Consider the following 22,827-nt stretch of genomic DNA (forward strand, 5'->3'; position numbering starts at 1 on the left):
AATGGTATGCAACAGAGTAAAAACCCATGTGAAATTACAGTGTCTTTATACCCCACCACTAAGTGCTGTCAGAAATCTATGTACTGTCTGTCCACTTTGTATTGTCGTTTTCATTTTGTCCCTGTTTTCCTGTCCCTGAATGACCAGGTGTTGTCTTCTCCTTTCAACCTGTCTCCCTCTCTCTGATTGGCTAGCTTGTGTGATTTACATGGTTGTTTTGGCAGATGGGTGCCCTGGGCTGTGCAACAGCAACGGGAGGTGCATTCTGGACCAAGCTGGGTGGCGCTGCATCTGCCAATCAGGATGGAGAGGGCTAGGATGTGATGTTGCCACGGAGACCTTCTGCTCAGATGGAAAGGACAACGAGAGGGGTAAGAACGCCATCCATAATTCTTCACTCTTTGCCAATGATATGACTTTGTGTCCATATAGTGGACTGTTTGAACCAAATAGAGGCAGCATTCTGTTTACAAAGTGTTTTATTTGATCAGTCTAGTTCACAGGATTGATATTCTGAAGGAGCACTGAGTTAGGGTATTGTCCCATGTCAACACTGTTGCATCCTTTGTTTGACAGATGGACTAGTGGACTGCATGGACCCAGACTGCTGTTCGCAGAGCTCCTGCCAGGGCCAGCCCTACTGCCGCGGATCCCCAGATCCCACAAGCATCGTGAGCCAAGGTCAAGGCTCCTCCTCCACTCAGTCGGCCCCCAGGGGCTTCTACGAGCGCATCAGCTTCCTGGTTGGGCATGGCGGTAGTCACGTGATACCTGGGGACAACCCTTTCAACAGCAGGTGAGCTTCATCAAATCCAACTGTCCTATGGGGCGTCGAAATGATAGCCAACGTGAGTTGTCAGTACTGTATCGTTGAAATACACTCGATTGAATCGATTGAATCGTTTTGTCCTGGCGTTGCCCCTGTGGGAATAACTGCGGCTTAGCTCTCTTAGGGACCTTGACTTGATGAGTAAGGGGGGGGGGGGGATTTTTTTTAATTGAGTTGCAGATTGAGCAACCTGATTTGATGTATCAAACCTTATGTGAAACCTTGTAATGGAAATAACAAAATGTCATAAGACTATCACCAATGAATTACGCACCGGGGCTCTGATATCAATTTGTGAGCAAGTTTCTCATCAGACAAAAATATGTTTGCATCGGGAACCTCAATGCGCTTTGCCTGTCTGTTCTGAATCATAAGTAGAATTTGTTTTGAGTCTGATGGAGTGGGACATTATTGGCAACTGCATGGTGCTTTGGCAATAATATTCCCTGTAACTCGCAGAATAGTTTGGGAGTAATCCTTATGTAAATAGCATGCTTTACCGCAAATATAGAATGAGGCAATCCCCGAGCCGTCCCTGATAATCCGCCTCGTCATTGTGTTCAGCTTACTGTTGATTCCAATTTTTGGCCGATGCATATTAGTTCACTCGCTGAAAATGTTACATTTAATGCTCTTTGAAGTTGGTTTCGTAGTCGCAGACATTATGGCACTTGTCTTTAAGCACAGACATTCCGCAAAGTTTGTCAAAATTAAATTACATTTCTGAAGCAACGAAAAATAAATAGAACTTGATTAGATTTTTTGGGGGGGGGGGTCAAAATGAGGTGAATGGGATTCATGGTAAGCACATTAGCAAATCTGAACTTCATTTGACTGTGGCATTTTTTTTATTTACCATGTCTTGTTTCAAAGTGAAGATTTCTGCTCTATCCCAACTAAATATGAAACATAAAATGCAACTGAAAAAGTCCATTGAATGTGCCAGAGCATGATGGATACTACCCGTAGCATTGTTTGTTTTGTCTCGGTGTGCTGTATCCAATGTCTAGCAGGGCAAGGGGGGAAATGTTTTATGATGTCTTTCCATTCTCACCTAAACCCATGGAAAACAAGAGGGCTAGCCAAGGAAAATAGAACAGTTTTCATTGATTGGATTCCATGCCATTGCTCTAAAAACTGATCCTCTCTCGTATGGCATAAAGACTAATACCTTACATTTGTTGTGTTGAGTCCCACAGCCATATTCGATGTCCCCTTAGAATTCGCTGGGCTTTATATGATGGCCCGGAGAAAACCACTGTTAGACATTGACAGAGAGGGACTGTGTGAATTACATTACTAAACATTGCTTAGGTGATTTGACTTCATGTTTATTTAGGGGTTAGCTCTTGCAGGGTCAGCCAGCCTGTAGAAGATTAATGACGAGGAGAGAATAGTGGACCTACAGAGCTCTTAAAGGTTCCTTCTTCCTCTAGACTGCAAAGTTTTTTTTTTAAATGAGGCATGTCGGAGTGAGGAAACAGATAGGAGAAAGCTGTTGATGATCCCTACCTCATGTCCGTAATGACCTGAAGATAAAGCCTGCCAACGAGACACGTCACGCCTCGCGGCTCTGCCACCAATGTTGATGAAGAAACATCCCTACATCATCTTGCCACCTTCACACTGTTGCCCAATTTAAACAAATTACCTCACATTTAGGAATGTAAGAATGCACCGCGTGTCCAAGAAAGAGCTAAGTGGAAAAATTGATATGCAAATGGTTCCCCCTTCAATTCTTAAAACACTTGCACAGGTAAACTCCTAAAAGTAAGAGGCCTTCAATGGCTGCAAAGCCTATTTGGAATGAGTTATGGGCTGTTAAAAGGGGTAAAAAGAGAAGGCTGTTGCCAGGGCAAGCCATTCCATGAATAACAATCGCTGACGTGTGTATTTTTAACGGTCAGTAAAATCAGACTGCCGGTACACTTGCCCGAGGGAGGACAGATGTTAACAGATGCAGCTTGTTTGTTTGTTTACTTAATCCTCTTTGCGTTTGTTCACCGGCACAGCCTGGCATCAATTATCCGGGGTCAAGTGCTGACGGGAGACGGGACGCCCCTCATCGGCGTCAACGTGTCCTTCCGGGACTACCCTGAGTATGGCTACACCGTGACACGCCAGGACGGGATGTAAGAGTGCCACCCACACGAACACACACACACACTCATGAACATACACGCACATGCACATTCATGCACGCACATACATAACACACGTAATAAACACGGATTAGAAGACCGTCGTCAGAACAAGGTTCAGCTAAGGTCTGGCATGCTTAAAGTGTATCCCAGATCCACGGTGTCCAAAGCAATTGAAAAAGAGCTATTCAATCAAAACAGCGAAGCATTGTGTCCCACAACAATACCTCATGCAAATATCACCGTGGTTGAGACCATTTAGAACAAGACTGCTTAAAATGCATTGAATCAGCCAGGGCAGAATCAATCTGCCAGCATTGTAGACTAACACAGGATTAGTGTCTGATCTTCTTGGGCTATTACCATGGAGTTGGGGTTCACTTTCTCACTCTTAAAGAAAACAACGTCATACATACATTTCAGGGAAAACATTCAACTCCACCGGGAAGTTTATCATCATACAATCTGTTTGTTGTCTTGTTCAAATTGGCAACAAAATATGTGCATTATGTTTGTCTGGAATAGAAGGCTTAGAATGTTTAGTAATATCTGGGACTGGTGTCGTGACTCTTATGGAGCAGGAACCGCAGAGGTAGGGGATTGGCGATAGCCGCCAAGGATAAGCTGATGTCTCCAGATATACCTCCCTGTAACCCCTCTGACACAGAGCATGATAAATGGCAGGGGGAAATCACACTTGGTTAGCAAGCATATCCGCTCAGGGTTTTAAGAGAGCAGAAACAGCATCAAAGCTTGGCTGTGAGCTCCCCACTGCCCAAAGTGGATGGAGAGAGGGAGAGAAGATGGTGTGGGGGTGGGGGGGGGGGGGGGGGGACTGTGTGTAGTGCCACCATGCCGATGCTTTACCCCTGGGTGGTGAACCTCGCTGAATATATAGAGCACCACTTCAAAGACTCCCCCTTCATTTCCAAACCAGTAACTCTTCTCAGCGCTCTGCGGTACTAATTAAAACTGGCCCACCAGAGAAGCTAAGCCAAGACTTCTCAACCAAATTCTCACTTTTTAAGTGTCTCAGTGCATCATGGCTGAATAAACCAAAGTAATAAAATAGATTCAGTGAATGATAATAATATGTGAGCTGCCAAGGAATAAGGCAACTGATAAGAACAAGTTCTTTGTTTCTTTGAAAAAATATATAATCTGTTTTGTAGCCCGCCAAAGTTTGTGAATATATATTTGAGTTTTCACTGAATGCATTGTCTTCCGGAGAGCAGCAAATGTTATTTGGCCTTCAAGTTAGTCACACTGGGTAAATATATAAAGCTTCTTTTTTTTAATCACTTCTCCACGTTTATGGGGACGTCTCCAGGTTTGACTTGTTGGCCAATGGTGGTGCCTCGCTGACCCTGAGTTTGAAGCGTGATCCTTTTCCCACACTGCACCGCACTGTTTGGTTGCCCTGGAAGGTGTTCCATGTGATGGACACTGTGATGATGAAGAGGGAGAACAACAACATCCCCAGCTGTCACCTCATTGGACTGGTCAGGCCCAGCCCCCTCATCCTGGCCTCCCCACTGTCCACCTTCTACAGGAGTTCTCCCAAGGACAGCCCCATCATCCCTGAGACCCAGGTGAGATTAGCTCTGGTCTAAAACCTACTGCCAGGTGCCTATTTCCCACAGCATATGACTGTCGTTGCAGTGTGCATTTGGGTGCATTAAATGTTTCCCTGCACTGCAGCCAGGTTAAAAAAAAACACACTGCAAAGTTAATTTAACTGCACTGTCAGTCTCCGCAAATGTATTTAATTACATAGGTAATTGTTCGATGATTGCAAGCAAAGGTAACGTTTGCATCACCCTGAGAAAGAGTTTATCACATTAACGGTGTACAATTGCTGCACCACAGACATTTTTAAAATTAACTTTTTTAACACACTCAACAATATGTTCAGTATCTTTTCTGCTTCAAATCATAGGTCCTCCATGAGGAAGTGGCCATACCCGGAAGTGACCTCAATCTGGTTTACCTGAGCTCCCGCACATCCGGCTACAAGCCCATCCTCAAAGTCCTCATGACCCAAGAACGACTCCCGTTCGGACTAATGAAGGTTCATCTGAAGGTTGCTGTCATGGGCAGATTGTTCCAGAAATCGTTACCTGCCTTTCCAGACCTTTCGTACACATTCGTCTGGGACAAGACAGACGCCTACAACCAGAAGGTCTACGGCTTGTCAGAGGCTATAGGTGAGTTTCCGCCGACACTGAAACACAGCTGTCTGGAGATGTTATGTAAACATCATCTGACAGTGTTGTCAGGTCCAGGTGTAGTCTAGGAGGTTACATTTTGGATGAACTCCTGGTATTGCTTTCCTTTGAACTTCCTGATTGTTTTGGCAGTCAGCATGTTTCGTATGGTTAGCAGACAAAGTCTGCTGACTTTCGTGTGTAATTACTCACCAGTGAACCACAGGGAAAAAATATATGTTTTTAAAGGTCATGCTCATTTTGATACATTTTTCCTTACCCAAACCTGAGTTATTCCAGGTTATATGGTAATTTCATATCCAGATGCACTCTGTTCAGTGAACTAGCAGTATCTCATACTTTATATGCTTGCAATGCAGCAGTGCCTATTGGGATACTAGTGAACACTCATCTGAGATTATACCTCCTACCTACTGAGAAAATTCTACAATCATGAAGAGATTTTACAAGTTTTCAGGCTTATACTCCACAAGCCTCATTACTTTTAAAGGCTCCTGGTAGATTTACAGACGTAATTTATTAGACACTGTTGTTCTTTCCAGTGTCTGTGGGATATGAGTATGAATCTTGCCTGGATGTGATCCTCTGGGAGAAGAGGACGGCCATTTTACAAGGTTATGAACTGGATGCCTCTAACATGGGTGGATGGATGTTGGACAAGCACCATGTATTGGACATTCAAAATGGTAAGACCTCTTTTTTTTCATGGATCTGTTATGCCTGTGTGTGTGTGGTTCTAGGATATGGACAGGTGATCTCTACCCTGAAATGCAGCATTATTTGCTCAGATCAAGATTAAATATGGTTCATCATCTCATTTACCGAGAACAGAGGAGAGTTTTGACGGGTCGATCATTCATATTAATGATGGAATAAATCAGACACAATGCAGAGATCCCATCCTACTCAGCTATTTATGCAACAAGATGGCTTTTGCTGGCCAAGATGGGATACGTTTCTCATACAATTCTTTACTTGTATTATCCAAACTCCTCTTTTGAATGAAAATGCACTAGGCCTCTCTCTTTCAGCCCTGGTTTGTGTGACAGTAAGCTCTCATCCAGCTCTCGATCTTTGTCACAGTTGTCTCGGGGAATTTGTGTCACCCTTTCGTCTATTTGTGTCCGTCAACTTCTGAGCACAATCTTTCACTACTGACTGCCCCTTTCGTTGAGGAGGTTACAGCAATATTTGCTCATTGCCTTTTGACACTCGATCGAGCCCATAGTTTGTATATCACTTTCATGGTTCTATTGAAATTATTGCTATGGCTATAACCAATGTTTACTCATGTTAGTAAAAAGTCTGTTTGATTGTCGCGTGCCATACCCAGTTATGCCATGGACCCATGCTAACCATGTATGCTAACCATGTATGCTAACCATCTCCTCCATATACAAAACTGGGTTTTCTTAGCAGATTATTTGTTACAATATGCTTCAGGAAAATGTTAATTGAACTAGTGTACAGAAGTCAATCTGCATCTTTTGTGTTTACCACACGATGCTATTTCTTCTATGGCTGTTCATTAAACATGAGAAATAGCTGGCGTTTAGCTGAACCAAATCTGTCAAAAGCACCCTAGCACACAAAGTTTTGCAAAGAGCTTTGAAAAAACCCCATTGAGATCTGTTCCAGCCTGACTGCTGCCGGAGCATTGTGTTTTATCCCACCTGTCTCAAGGTAAAGCTAGCTCATCTCAAAGCCTTCACACAGCAGCGCCAGCGCACAGTAGGGGGGGATCGCTGTCTCTAGATGTGAAGCTTCGTGATCAACAGATGTGTAGATGCTTGCTTTGCATCTTCGACATATGATATGCTAATACTTTCTTGCATTAGATTGGGCATCAATGTGCGTTTGTCTTCATACAAAATGTGGTGAATTATGTTTATTAGGTATGAGGTTTCAGTAGAATTGTTTTGTAAGATTTGTGTAGTTTGATATTGATACACGAATGACTGAAATGAAAGACACATTCCTACACAGATGGCGTCGTAACTACCAGGACTCTAAAGAGTTTTCACCATTTTCATTAATTGTATTTATTTCTAAGCCCTTCAAATATATTCTGAAATGTGCCTAAATCAGAAAAGGTTAAAAAAAAATATATTTGAGAATGACAATTTCCTCTTTAACTTCTCCCTGCCTGTCAGCAGGTTAATCAATTTGCCGACAGCAGGGTATCTATCCTCCATTTCACAATCCCATTAGTTTCACCCACAGATAGCATGTGAAGTGTGTGAAATGATTAATGGTTCCTCAGTCAACAGACACTCAGATGGCAGTGGCACAACCCTGTCTTCAAACTTTATCTTTCCCCCTCGTTCGTTCCCCAAACACATGCCATGGCAGATGGCCTTACAGGGGAAAGCTTATACCTATTATGTATGGACTTTACCACATGTTAATATTTGAAGTGCTTGTCGGCCTTGGTTGTTGGCATGACATATTTCGGAAAGTCGTGGGCCACGTGTTAATTTTATAGTCTGCAGGATGAAGCACTTAAGAAATTCAGTCCCGATACATAAATAGCACTTTTTCTTCACAACTAGCTCTGTATTGATTCCCTAATGCTGTACATGTCACCCTCTTTGATAAAACATGCAAGTTGTGGTCCACTACAGTCACACTTCTCTTCTCAGTGACTTTGTCTCCATGTTCCCTTGCCTGAGGAGTCTACTGTGATGTATTTGAGTTTTCCTCTCATCCTCTGGTGAGGAATCTAACAGTCTCTCTCTTTCTCTCTCTCTCTCTCTCTCTCTCTCTCTCTCTCGCTCTCTCTTTCGCTCTCTCCTTCTCTCTTCTCTGGGGCCTGTCTGACTAGATAAGGCCAAAAGCTGTTCTGTCTGTGCTGTAGCTATGCTCCCCCTGACCCCCACTCTCCCTCCCTCCCTGCTGCAAAGTGGCTATATGCCTTCTGTTAAAACAACGCTGTCTAACCTTATAAACATGTTCAGATGTGCAGTGGCCTTAGCCCTGGTACAGCAACATATTGTAGTTTGTCAGACAGACTCTGTCAGAGAGAGACTGTCAAGTTGGTTTGAGCGTTAATGTGTGCTGGAAATTGATGTGTGTGTTGAATGCATGACATTAGACTTTCAAATGGCGTATGGAAAGACGTTTCGTTACACAATAAACTGTGATTGAAATGTAAATGTAGGGGACTGGGGGAAGATTGCCAAAATTACCTCATCGATAATGGGATTTTTTTTAAAAGACCTGACCTAACTTTCTAATAAGGTGTAATGCGTTGAGCTCCTTATACTCAACTGTATGTTGGGCATGTAATAACTGTAATTCTATTGTTAATTAGGTTAAATTCAACATTGTGATAGAGTGAAGATAATGTTTGACATCTTGTGCTTGTTATTACAGAATTACTTGGTTATTGCTTTATAACAAGGCCATCAGGGATGCTTGCTGTCGAGTCAGCCCTCGTTCAGCCTCCGATCACTCACATAGCATGTCTCCGTAGCGACCAGACAGATGGATTGAAGTGCAATTAAAGCTCCAAGGTTGTGCGTTTGATGGCGTCATGCACAAGCCGTCCCCTGGACCCATTCATCTTTGTTAGCCGTGCATTTGTAATGCTCTCCGTTAGAATGAGATGGATCGGTGGAATTGTCCTGCCAGCGGTCCCCCAGATTGTCTTCATTCGAGTTCCCCCTTAAATCAATTAATCAATGAAAGGAACTAATCAGAGAGGGACAAATGGCGGCGAGGCGACACTCGATTTCACATACATCGAGATGTGCAGTGACACATGCGGGGGTAATGTCGAGGAAACAGTGGGTGCTACACCAGGCGTTCAGCGCCACCATCAATCCGGTAATGAGGACAGAGGGAGTGTCGCAATTTAAACGTGTTGCCGGCGTGTGAATAATGATGTGCTCCCAGCATGCAATTCACCCCTTTGATGTTTAAAAATGTTTCATCATTTTAAAGTCTACTCTACCATAACCCTTCCCCTCCCCACCCCCATTTTTTTTTTAAAGGAAATAATATTTGCCCCTTGCTCAAATGTTTTAATGTAATGACTCACGGAATTTGGTCACTCCTCAGTTCAATTGATGTTTCGATACTTTTGAAAGGTACTGGGTAACTGACAAAATAATGGAAACACTTGAGTAAATGAGGGATACACCGTATATTGAATGCAGGTCCTTCCACACAGGTGTGGTTCCTGAGTTAATTGAGCAATTAACATCCCATCATGCCTAGTGTCATGTATTAAAATGCTGAGCACACTATTATTTTCATTCATCATTTTGGTTACCATTGCTATGCCCCCATTGGATGACAATGCCCCCATCCACAGGGCACGAGAGGTTACTGAATTGTTTGATGAGCATGAAAATGATGTAAACCATATGCCATGGCTGTGTCAGTCCCCAGATCCCAACCCAATTGAACACTTATGGAAGATTCTGGAGAGACACCTAAGAGGGTTTTCCACCACAAATAGTAAATGATGGAATTTCTCATGGAAGAATATGAGAGGGATGCAACATCGGAGTTCCAGACACTTGTAGAATCTATTCCAAGATGCATTGATGTGGTTCTGGATCTCATGATGGCCGAATGCCCTATTAAGACGTTATTTTGGTGTTTTGCCTTCATTTTGTCAGTTACTTGTACATTGTGTGCCGAGTTCATGTTTCTTTCCTCACTGTGTCTTACTGGGAGAAAATGAAACAGGGTCTTGACGAGATTGAAAGAACATGTTCTGTAAAGAGGTTACAATTAATTGATGCGTTTCAGAATCCCACGAAACAGGTTCCTCACAACAATGTCAATATTCACGAGACACTGAAATACAGTATGAACATAGGTAGGCACTCTGCAATGACTAATGAATGAGGTATTATGTACCAAGGCAATTCAGCGGGTTTGTTCACAATTCCTCAGGATTATTCAGCCATTTGGTTTACACTATTTTTTTACTTACCCAGCTAATCAAATCTCAATTTAGAGGTGTTTCCTAGGGAAATGGTTGTTTTGAACAGCATTTAACAAATCTTAGAGAAAATGATTGATTTTAGCACAGTTCAAAGTCCTCATTCTCATCAATCATCGATTACATAGAAGCTCCTCTCAAGATCTTCTGTTTTCTCAGGTATCCTCTACAAAGGCAGCGGTGAGAACCAGTTCATCTCGCTGCAGCCGCCCGTCATCTCTACAGTGATGGGGAACGGTCGGCGCCGGAGCATCTCGTGCCCCAGCTGCAACGGCCAGGCCCTGGGCAACAAGCTATTGGCGCCCCTGGCCTTGGCGTGGGGCAACGACGGCAGCCTCTACGTGGGCGATTTCAACTACATCCGACGCGTCTACCCGTCGGGCAATGTTACCAGCGTCATGGAGCTCAGGTTAGTTCAGGTTCTACATGGAACCGTAATGGCGGTGCATGGTCGTTTGGTTCTGACCTTTTGACCCTCAAATTAAAGTCTGGGCCTTTGGTGTTTAGGACAAAGTGGGTTGCATGGATGTAAAATTCGCCCCTAGCCAAGTACTTAAGAGTTGTAAAGTACTTAAGTAAAATGACTTTAAAGTACTACTTAAGTAGTTTTTGGGGATATCTGCACTGCACTTTAAGAATATATTTTTGACAACTTTTACTTCACGACATTCCTAAATAATATAATGTACTTTTTAGTCCATACATTTTCCCTGACACTTGTTACATTTTGAATGCTCAGCAAGACAGGAAAATGGTCCAATTCCCACAAGAGAATATCCCTGGTCATATTTACTGCCTCTGATCTGGCAGACTCACTAAAGACAAAGGCTTTGTTTGTTATTGATGTCTGAATGTTGAAGTGTGCCCCTGGCTATTCCCCCCCCCCCCCCCGACGAAGAAAAAAACGTGCCATCTTGTTTGCTTAATGTAAGGAATTTGAAATTATTTATACTTTTGATGCTTAAGTATATTTAAAACCTTAAACTTTTACTCAAGAGTGACTTACTTGTCTCTTGCTTGGTTGGCTAAGACGGTTGGCTAAGACGGTTGGCTTTGAGTGGTATGTGTTGTTGTGAGTTCACGCCCCACTGGTGGCAGAACAAAATGCATTATGTTACATAAACGTGAAAGGGGTGGATGTCTGACGTGTCGTGGTCTACTTTGAACTGTGAATCAGTGGTTTTCCGAGACGGTCTTAGCAATGCACAGGGTGGTCAGACGACTGTTGGCCTACTTGCACAGTATCCAATATGATGGATCGGAGAGATTCACTATTTAATGTGGAATATTTTCTATATCCTTCATCACAATTAGAGAAAAACACCATGTAATCGAGACGATTTAGGCCGTCTTGTCAAGTTGGTTTCACTCAATAAGCTTAATTCCGCCAATTGGTAGACTCAGAAACCACCATTTTACAGCCAGGGCTACTCAATACAAAGCATATTAAATATTTCAAATCAATTGCAGGCCACTGGCCCTCCCATTGCAAAAACCAGTGAAGTCTTCAGTTCAGAAGACATCCCCACAAATCACATACAACACCCACAACCACCTGTTATGTTTTGATACATTCTCTTATAGGTTGCATGGGGAAAGTTAAGCCCATATGGTTGGATTGCTCGTTATAAAACATGTCAAGTGCACATACAGTACATCTGATTCCAACATCATGGGCATTATTATGGAGTTGGTCCCCCCCCTTTGCTGCTATAACAGCCTCCACTCTTCTGGGAAGTCTTTCCCACTAGATGTTGGAACATTGCTGAAGGGACTTGCTTCCATTCAGCCACAAGAGCATTAGTGAGGTCAGTGAAGTAGCCAAATCCACTCATTTCAAAGGGTGTCCAAATCCTTTTGTGTGGACATGAAGTGTACGTACATCCGTGAGAGTACAAGCAAGTCCCAACCTGGCTTGTTAACCTGGCATGCAATGGCTTGGGGTTTGGATATAAAGTCCTTGTTTTGATATGGGGCTGTATAATGAATGGCGGGATCAATATTTCCGATACTCAGTGGTTAAATGGAGAACAAACGGCCCAATGGATTGCCTGGTGGGGGAGTTTTTATATTCTCCCCTCTGTTAGTTATGGGTGCAGGGTTTAACCGAGCCATAGTCACTCTTCTCCTTTTTTGCCTCCCTTCTGCTCAACAAATCTCCATTGTCTGCTTCTTTTTTTTTATGGTGTTTTTCTTAGACTTTTAAAGTCACACACTTTTACAGTCTCTCTGCATCTTTCTCTTTTCTGCTTCCTTCCTTTAATCCCACCCTAAGAAATAAAGATTTTAGACACAGGTAGGTGTGTTATGTTTGCGGTTTCTCTCACTGTCTTGATGTATATTGTATATTTTTTTATGAACCTCTTTCTATGGCAAAATTGATAAGCCTCTAAGGCGTTATTTGATCGTGTGGTTTTTTTTGGCTCATAAAGGTGTCCGTTTTCATAATCCTTTTTTTTTCACTGTTTATTGCATTCTCACATTTATTTGAAACACACATTATTCACATTCATAAGTGTCACAGGCTTACACTATGGGCTAATGTACCATTAAACACGAGAAGACTCACTGGGCTATCTTTATTTCCAGACAGTAAAAAAGTGTTATTCACCTTTAACAGCTTATAATTTGGTGTATTATTGGCCTCCAAGCACAGATGTTATCTCTTCTTTGAAATGAGTTGTCAATTTAAATTCAGTGATATGTCTGTGTCGTTTAGTCATGTAAGAGGATTAATGTTAACTAGCGTAGAAAAATGTGAATGTAATTGCCTTTGACAAAAAAAAAATGTAAATTCAAAGTCAATACTACTATACTTGCTGTATATTGCTGATATCCAGCACCCTACATAGAAGATGATTAATTCTGTCTTTGCATCAGATTTTTTTTTTTTCATAATGGAAGCCAGCCTTGACGATGTCTCTGCTAACTCCTTTTGAAGGAGCCCGCCACATTTTGAGGCATTTTAAAATGAATGCCAATAAGCACAACCCAACGAAATGCCATCAGTTGATGACTGTCATTAACATAAGCACATCATTCCATTATTTCCATTGGCTTCCCCTCACAGGGTAGTGATAACGATTGAAATGGTCTGGCACCCTTCAAGTTGTCACACACAAATCTGCTCCAGTCGTTTCCTGTTCAATTCTGTTATATTCACTTTGACTCCTGGTCTCGGGCTTTTCCCCACCCGTCTGTTATGAAAAAAGCCTCACACAACACAAGCCTCATCGGGCATTCACAATAACCAGAACTACATACACATACAGTCTTTTCTGTGGTCATTATCATTCTGAATGTCACATTTTCTTACTATGTTATTTTGGAAAAATACCTTCAAACTAGGTTCTCTTGGGATTGTTCAAATTTGTTTAAAAAAACCTGTAAAACTAGATTATTTTCTGATTGTTCATTGCGGCAGTCGCAGTAACCACATTTTTCCCTCGATCATAGTAACAACCCTGCTCACCGCTATTACCTGGCCACTGACCCGGTGACTGGGCAGCTGTATGTGTCAGACACCTACTCACGGAGGATCTACCGGCCCAAGGTCCTGACGGGGATCAAGGAACTTCAGAGTAACGCAGAGGTGGTGGCAGGGACCGGGGAGCACTGTCTGCCATTTGACGAGACCCACTGTGGGGATGGGGCCAAGGCCACAGAGGCCCTGCTCACTGGGCCAAAAGGTAGGTGCCAAGCCAACATACTAGAGCGCTATTGGGTGTGCAGGCCTGCAGGCTTTTGGTCCAGCCCTGCAGTAACACATTTGATTCGAACATACAGTAATTAGCTGAATTGGATGTGTTACTGAAGGGCTGAAATGAAATCCTACAAAGCTTTCAGAAGATTGGTGGTTCACAGCACAAATGTTTTAGAAGTAATGTGTTAATATATTCTATTTAGGTAGCACTTTTCACCAGGTCAGAAAATTCTTATATAAGGGCAACTTGCATCATTCACCATACATGTGTACTGTAGCACCAACCTAGGTGTAGGATGGCAGCCATATTGTGTCTAAAAACTCACCACCGTCTGAATATTCTCAAGTTAAGAAGTTAAGTCATGGATTCTTAGTTTGTCTGGTGTGTGCCAGCCTTGAAATCCCCCAGACGTTTTCCAGACGTTTGCTGAAATATGCTCAAATGTGGCACTCTTCGTCTGTCTGAATTTTCCCCAGAGTGTCAAATAGCCGGCTCTCCCAGAATGCTCCCTCAGCTCTTTAATGTTTCAGGACCCAGGCAAGTTTTGGGCAGATCTAGCCAAAGGTCAAATCAAATCACTCCCCTCTAACCACTTGATTCAATTTTTTTTTTGCAGATTTATTTAGAAGCTATTAAATGTGTCAAATGCAGAATATATACCAATTTCTCACCTCTTGTGATGAACTTGTATCACTATTTTGAGTTTAAAAACCGCGTGTGTTTACACCAGCATTTATAGCACTGATCGAAAAAAGAAATGGATGTGTATGTGAGGTTTAATTGAAATCCTAGGCTCTGGTCTCTATTAGGAGCGCACAGTGACATGAAGAGATGTGGAGCGTGCCACGGTTGCTAATGTATTTTCCCTATGTGGGACAAATGTCTATGGCAAGTACTCTCTCCTTGCGCTAAAACCCTTAGCCGACAATCAATCAGTCGTGCAATTTTGCCTGCTGCCGTAACCATGGCAACTGCCTGTCGCTCATCCCTTTTGTCTAAAATTGACCAAATTTGGCATCCCCCCACCCCGCCTACCCATTTCACAGTTAGAGTGAAGATGGTTGATGATTGCTGGGTGTCCGAGCTGCAATTTGAGGTGAAGGAGCAGCACTCATTGACACTTCACCTCTGAGTTCTGTTATTGAAGGTGGGATGTGGCGAAACAAGTGCGCCCGGCGCACATACAGTAGGGACACAGCCTTTCCTACTTTACCCTGAGAAATTATTCAATAGCAGGAAAGCAGGCGGTTTAATTATTGAAGGATGTGCTTTTTGCAGTGACCTGAATAATGGGAAGCCAAACTCGACACATGTATCTGTTGTGTTTTTCGTTCCACAGAGTCATGCAAGCAGAGAAAACTGAACATCTCCCATGTCTGACACATCTATCTATCTGTTATCACTTATGCATTTCTTTAATTCCCCCCCTTCCCCCTTTTGCCTCGACAGGTATCGCTGTGGACAAGAATGGACTGATATACTTTGTGGACGGCACCACAATCCGGAGAGTTGACCAACACGGCATCATATCCACCCTCCTGGGCTCCAATGACCTCACGTCAGCACGCCCCCTTACCTGTGACATCAGCATGGAAATCAATCAGGTGGCTGTCAGAGTACCAGTCATGCCTCCCTCAAGCCTGTTCTGTCCTCAAGTCAGGTCCCATAGGGCTAACCTCACAGCGCCACCCTGTGGTACTCTTCTTGCCAATCTATGAGTCGCTCAGTCTTTGGAGTGTTACATAATGCAGTCCCTCCAGTATTCTGCGATCGCAATTTGTTTAGCAAAATCAACAATTCCCTGCACATTATTTGAGGGCTCGCAAATTTGACCAATCATTGCACTACTACTGCATACAACAGTTATCTCTGCAGTATTAGTGTATAAAAGTGTCTGATAACTGCACTACAAAAAGAGAGCTCGCAATTTTAACCAATCACTGCACTTTTACCGCCTAAAATGGTTCAATCAAGCCACATGTCGACAAACCTTTTCCCCCATCAGCGCATCTTCATGGCAATTTGGACAAAATGATTGCATATTGCCATACATAATGTTAGAATTGTCGCAGCAAAATCAAGCATTTTCCCCTGCAACATTCACAAAAACTGATAATGAAAGTACTTACATAGTTAAATAATATACTTTTGGATATGTTTTTTTTTTTTTCAGTGGAAGGAAAGTCATTAAGTGGCATTATATTTTTGTTTAAAAGCCCCTATGCACTTTCAAGTTGCTGAGGCTTATTGTTGGGTATCTAGAGCAGTGTGTACCAATCTGTTCCTCAGGGACCCACAGGACTGCATATTTTTGTTTCAGCACACTAGCACATCTGATCCATACAGTCAAATAATCACCAAGCTCTTGATTAGTTGAATCAGTTGTGATGGAAGTTTGTGTAGTCAGCAGCTGAATTATTATTATTATTATTATTTATTTTTTTGGGGGGGGGGGGGTCATTCCTACCAAACAGCATGACATTTCAACACTTTTCTATCTAACAACTTTCCACGTCTCTAAAAATCTGCCCAGCATGAACATAGTGTCTTATCAAAAGACACAAAGTTACCGCCATATGAGGGCAAAACACTTACTCAATATAACAATATAATATAACTTCTCCTCTTAAACATTTATATCCATGTCCACGCTATCCTCTTCCATGACGTACGCTCTCCGATGTGATGCAAATGAATAATGAAGAAAAGAAAAAGAAAGAAAAGCTTGTATCATATTAACATGGAATGGCAGGCCTCCATTACGCATTTAGGGTCTCCGGAGGGGACGTTTCAGGAATGGATTGTTGTGTTGAGTCAAACTCAACTTGGATTGGGGTCCCTTACTTCTGCCCTTTACTCCAAGGGGACATACCAGATAATAGTTCCGTGTCTGCTATCAGTACACTAAGGGAGGCTTGAAACCATCAGGCAGACAAGAATGAAACATGTCTTAAGTTAATTAAGATAGTTCGATGTTGCGACGCAACACCGATATCTTTTTGGATAGACTATCGTAACCTGAGGCATATTGTCCCATAAGAAGGCAGACTGGCAGGCTTAATGAATGGCACTGAGACAGACAGTAATGAGTTGTGTGCAGACTTGAGGGCAAAATCCCTTGTTATTAATCACTGTCTGGAAAGGATGATTAAGTATGTGTTTTTCCACAGTTTTTGACAATACTGATGTCACCCTGAAATATTTAGGAGATGGGACAATGTCACATTGATAATGTGTAGACAATGTAATTTCTTTAGACAGGGATATCTCAATACCACATATCTGAGATAAATGAATGTCTTAACGCCACACCTCTGTGGTGCCTATAACAATGTCCCTATCTACAGGTGCTCCTGGAGTGGCCCACCGACCTAGCGGTCAGCCCCATGGATAACTCGCTGTACATCCTGGACAACAATGTGGTCCTACGAATCACTGAGAACGGCCAGGTCAGCATTGCAGCGGGCCGGCCCATCCACTGCAAGTTGGCCCGGATGGACCGCGGGGCGGCCGGAGGTCAAAGGGCAGCGCTGACGCCCCTGGAGTCCGCCGTTGCCATCGCTGTGTCCTACTACGGTGCCATCTTCGTCGCCGAAACCGACGAACGGAAGCTTAGTCGAATCCGAACGATATCCATTGACGGTGAAATAACCCATCTGGCAGGGTCGCCCTCTGACTGTGATTGTAAGAACGACGTCAACTGCGACTGCTACCAGACCGGCGAGGGCTACGCTAAAGACGCTCGTCTCAACGTCCCATCCTCTCTGGTTGTGGCGCCTGATGGCACCCTGTACGTGGCAGACCTGGGCAACATCCGCATCCGGGCTGTCGGTAGGAACGGACCAGTGTTGACCTCTAACACCAACACCTTTGAGGTGGCGTCGCCTGATGCCCAGGAAGTGTATGTCTTTGACGCCAATGGTACCCACCAACACACCACCAGCCTCCTGACGGGTGACTTTAAGTACACCTTCAGCTACAGCATCGAGAACGACGTTACAGCTGTGACCGATAGCAACGGGAACACCCTGAGGATCCGCCGAGACCCCAACCGCATGCCCGTGCGCATAGTCGCCCCGGACAACCAGGTCATCTGGCTGATCATGGGAACCAACGGTGGGCTAAAGACCTTGACTGCTCAGGGCCAGGAACTGGTGCTACTCACCTACCATGGTAACACTGGCCTACTGGCTACCAAGACCTCTGAAATTGGCTGGACCACATTCTACGAGTGAGTATACAGAAGTAGGAGGGACTGATTTCTCCAATGGCAGAGTAGACCTTCACTTTTTAGGGTGTTGAGAGCCTGACTAGATAAATACTTGATCATAAGATAAGCTAATCCGTTGCTGCTTTGCACTTACAATGAATGTATATTCATGTTTTAATTTGGTGGCAGTCAGTGACTTCCTTCACATTGACACACACTCTGAAGTTTGCCTACAGTGTCAAATTTGATCCTTTTAAAGGTTATTCTACTAAATTACGTGAAAAGAGACCGTGTGGGCACTGTGTGTGATGTTGTTGCCTAGATACTCTCTACAAAATGACACAATGACAAAATGACACAATGATCACCTTTACATGAACTTCTCCCTCTATCTTTCAGGTATGACAGCGAAGGCAGGATAATGAACGTGACATTCCCCACGGGAACAGTGAAAACCCTGTACACCGAAATCTACAAGGCCTTGACTGTGGACATAGAGAGCTCCTTGACTGATGAGGAAATTAGTATTACCACCAATACCTCCACCATCCGTGCCTTCTATACACTGGCTCAGGGTAATGGCGTCCTCATTCTTCTCAGCCGAAACAGTTTGGTAGAGTTTGTGCATATCAGTGGTGGCCAATGCCGTTTAAGATTAGGGAGGGCAATGTTGTTTTTATGAGCTTGGCCTTATTTGTATTACAGCATATTGGACGACTGTCATTCATATTCCATTCACCCAGCTCAATGTAACACCGATAGGTTTAGGCTAATACATGATACGCTAATTGTCCCTATGCCCACCATGAGATTGCAACAACCTAGCCTACGATTAAAAGTTTACAACGTAGGTGCACAGGTCGAGAGATACATTTAAGTAACCAAGTAGACAAACAGTGACACATTCAATACTGCCTTGCACACTTTTGCCTGCATCTAGCTTATCTGGGGTGTAATCGTTAGTAGACAGTTGCAGACCAGAGATTCTATTGGACAAATTCAGGTATGTTTATCACCTTTTCGTTCCGTTTGCTACCAGTTAAGAAATGTTTATCAGTAGAATTGGCGGAATGAATACACCCCAGACCATCCGCAAACACAGTTCACTTTCATAGCAGCCACTAAAAAACAACATGATCACTTTGCTCGTTGTATAACTCCTTCTTGCATCTACGCGCTCTCCTCCTCTCACATTTTCCCTTAGCTTGTGGACTTCAGTGCACATCACAACAGCTGTCTGTGACTAGGCGATAAAAACTTTCCAAGCCAAACCTTCATACCATAACAGCTAACCGCTACACACAGCCTACATAGCTACTAGGACTAACGCGTTACTAAACCTGTTACAATCATTCAGTACAGTGTACAGGAAGCAGTTTAGCCGTTACACCGGCGGGCCCCGGTGGCAATAAATGAGTAAAACCAAAAGCTTACCTTGACTTGGAATAGTTCCAGTGTTGAATAGCCAGCTATCCCTCTCTGTTTGTGCTTGGTGTTTGAGTATGCTAAACTATCTAGCTGCATTCACTAGCTAAGTAAGTGGGGGAAAAATACAATGAAATATAGCTAGCTCTCTCTCACTTGCTGCTCCTTAATTTTTAAGAAAATAATTTGTTAAAAACTGTTCAACAATTGTCTTTCTCTCTCTCTTTTAGTCAGCTACTCACCACATTTTATGCACTGCAGTGCTAGCTAGCTGTAGCTTATGCTTTCAGTAACGTACGCTAAACCCATTCCGTACAAATGTGCGCACCGCGACATTCAAACGAGGCTGCAAAGAAATCTAATGGGACTGTAGTGACTGTGTTGACATCAAAATCTGGGGTGTGAACTATGTTTCTATTCAAGCGTTGATTGACATGGTAATGGCTCTATAGTATTGGAGAAAAGTTGAAAAAAACGGACCCCTCCGACGCTGTTTGTTACATTGTGACGTGTCATGGCGTAAACGTACAGCACGCATAAAGCAACCAATTCTGTCTTACAGCCTCTCTCCACCAGGTGTAGCATTTCTCTCACCTTTTAAAAACAAGAAAGGTACAGGGTAAGGGGGATACCTAGTCACTGCAAGCTATCATTACTCAAAAGCCACTGTTTAGTTCTGAAGATCACTTTAGCACCGCCCTAAAAAAACTATTCACATTCGACACAAACCTTCAAATAGGTATGCCATGACACATTATATAAACCCTTTATAGTGTTTTATTTCAATTTTAGAGGCGATAAATTGATAAGTTGGACAGATCGAGTGAAAAAAAGCCGTTTCCCAACACAACATCTCTCCTTCTCACTATCACGCAATAGGTTTCGCTTTCCTCCCGCCGTTTTTAAAAAGATCTGACGGAGCTCATTGCCTTCTTGAATCATACAGAGATGGGCATCATGAAGGTTTTCATAGATTTTGTTGGAAAGGGGAGAAATTGTGCTTTACAATGGTATTGATATTACAGTTGATCTGGAAGTATTACGCTTTTTGGGGCGCTAAAATAAGGTCAATTGTACGGACCAGCGTAATGTACAAAAGTGAGTTAGTTTACATTACTAGAATCATTCTCTGATTCTTTGATTGGGTGGACAACATGTCAGTTCATGCTGCAAGAGCTCTGATAGATTGGAGGACGTCCTCTGGAAGTTGTCATGAATACTGTGTTAGTCTATGGAAGGGGGTGAGAACCATGAGCCTCCTAGGTTTTGTATTGAAGTCAATGTACCCAGAGGAGGACAGGATGGTCTTCCCATTTCTCCTCTGAGGAGCCTCCACTGGTGCATAATATATCTTATGACAACATTTTGTGAAGTTTTTTTTTTCTTCATTTTGGAGTGAGGGTTTTTCAGCTGTTCAGGCACACAACCCTTTTCTGGAGGTAAACCGAAGTCTAGGCCCCACTGTCGGTGATTGCTCAACAGTAGGGATTATTCAATAAAGTCTTTGTTGTCGTTCAACAAGAGACAACTCATTGTTTTGCAAATTTTTTCATTGAGAAATACTGCACCAAGCATTAGTTAGATGTAAAATTGTTCGACTAATATTTATTCTACAAAAAAACGTCAAAAGTAATGCTAGATTTCTTGAGTTCGATTAGATTCCATCTGGAAAACAGGAATACCTACAGTTGAAGTCGGAAGTTTACATACACTTAGATTGGAGTCATTAAAACTCGTTTTTCAACAACTCTACAAATGTATTGTTAACAAACTATAGTTTTGGCAAGTCGGTTAGGATATCTACTTTCTGCATGACACAAGTCATTTTTCCAAAAATTGTTTACAGACAGATTATTTCACTTAGAATTCACTGTATCACAATTCCAGTGGGTCAGAAGTTTACATACACTAAGTTGACTGTGCCTTTAAACAGCTTGGAAAATTCCAGAAAATGATGTCATGGCTTTAGAAGCTTCTGATAGGCTAATTTACATAATTTGAGTCAATTGGAGGTGTGCCTGTGGATGTATTTCAAGGCCTACCTTCAAACTCAGTGCCTCTGTGCTTGACATCATGGGAAAGAAGAAAAAATATCAGCCAAAACAAATTGTAGACCTCCACAAGTCTGGTTCATCATTGGGAGCAATTTCCAAACGCCTGAAGGTACCACGTTCAATCATACAAACAATGGTACGCAAGTATAACACCATGGGACCACGCAGCCGTCATACAGCTCAGGAAGGAGACGCGTTCTGTCTCCTAGAAAAGAGCAAATCATTGCCAGAACAACAGCAAAGGACCTTGTGAAGATGCTGGAGGAAACGGGTACAAAAGTATATATATCCACAGTAAAACGAGGCCTATATCGACATAACCTGAAAGGCTTCTCAGCAAGGAAGAAGACACTGCTCCAAAACTGCCATAAAAAATTCCAGACTATGGTTTGCAACTGCACATGGGAACAAAGATTGTACTTTTTGGAGAAAATTAGTCTAGTCTGATGAAGCAAAAGTAAAACTGTTTGGCCATATTGAACATCATTATGTTTGGAGAGGGTGGGGGGCTTGCAAGCCGAAGAACACCATCCCAACCGTGAAGAACAGGGGTGGCAGCATCATGTTGTGGGGGTGCTTTGCTGCAGGAAGGGCTGGTGCACTTCACAAAATAGATGGCATCATGAGGGAGGAAGATCATGTGGATGTATTGAAGCAACATCTCAATACATCAGTCAGGAAGTTAAAGCTTGGTCACAAATGGGTCTTCCAAATGGACAGTGACCCCAAGCAGACTTCCAGAGTTGTGGCAAAATGGCTTAAGGACAACAAAGGCAGGGTATTGGAGTGGCCATCACAAAGCCCTGACCTCAATTCTATAGAAAAGTATTATTCTGACATTTCGCATTCTTATAATAAAGTGGTGAATCTAACTGACCTAAGACAGGGAATTTTTACTCTGATTAAATGCCAGGAATTGTAAAAAACTGAGTTTAAATGTATTTGGCTGAGGTGTATGTAAACTTCTGACTTCAAATGTACATGAAAATGCTTTTCATTGCCTATAGGTCAACCTTCAACTCCATAGTATCCTCCAAGCTTATCATTAAGCTCGGGGCCCTGCTTCTGAACCCCGCCCTGTGCAACTGGTTCCTGGATTTCCTGACGTAGGAAACATCACCTCCACTTCGCTGATCTTCAACACAGAGGCCCCACAAGGGTGCGTGCTCAGCCCCCTCCTGTACTCCCTGTTCACCCATGACTGCATGGCCACGCACGCCTCCAACTCAATCATCAAGTTTGCAGACTACTCAACAGTAGTAAGTCTGATTACCAACAA

General features: G+C 43.0%; 1 protein-coding gene across 8 annotated transcripts in view; it reads left to right on the forward strand.

The window, feature by feature from the left end:
- Window positions 1-22,827, forward strand: part of LOC110505123 (teneurin-3-like) — a 260,767-nt gene that overhangs the window by 224,579 nt on the left and 13,361 nt on the right. For 5 of the 8 annotated variants that reach the window (XM_090219766.1, XM_021584110.3, XM_021584112.3 and 2 more), the window contains 12 exons: window positions 225-371; window positions 577-796; window positions 2,842-2,961; window positions 4,301-4,562; window positions 4,910-5,177; window positions 5,741-5,884; window positions 10,315-10,564; window positions 12,431-12,451; window positions 13,612-13,844; window positions 15,309-15,463; window positions 17,207-18,090; window positions 18,469-18,644. In XM_090219766.1, the coding sequence (XP_090075892.1) occupies window positions 225-371; window positions 577-796; window positions 2,842-2,961; window positions 4,301-4,562; window positions 4,910-5,177; window positions 5,741-5,884; window positions 10,315-10,564; window positions 12,431-12,451; window positions 13,612-13,844; window positions 15,309-15,463; window positions 17,207-18,090; window positions 18,469-18,644 (2,880 nt within the window). The remainder of the gene's footprint in view (window positions 1-224; window positions 372-576; window positions 797-2,841; window positions 2,962-4,300; window positions 4,563-4,909; window positions 5,178-5,740; window positions 5,885-10,314; window positions 10,565-12,430; window positions 12,452-13,611; window positions 13,845-15,308; window positions 15,464-17,206; window positions 18,091-18,468; window positions 18,645-22,827) is intronic. The other 3 variants (XM_021584111.3, XM_021584113.3, XM_090219769.1) reach the window with 1 other exon arrangement.

This window comes from Oncorhynchus mykiss, chromosome 25, assembly GCF_057628025.1.
Source record: "Oncorhynchus mykiss isolate SJ-2025 chromosome 25, ASM5762802v1, whole genome shotgun sequence".
Classification (NCBI taxonomy): domain Eukaryota; kingdom Metazoa; phylum Chordata; class Actinopteri; order Salmoniformes; family Salmonidae; genus Oncorhynchus; species Oncorhynchus mykiss.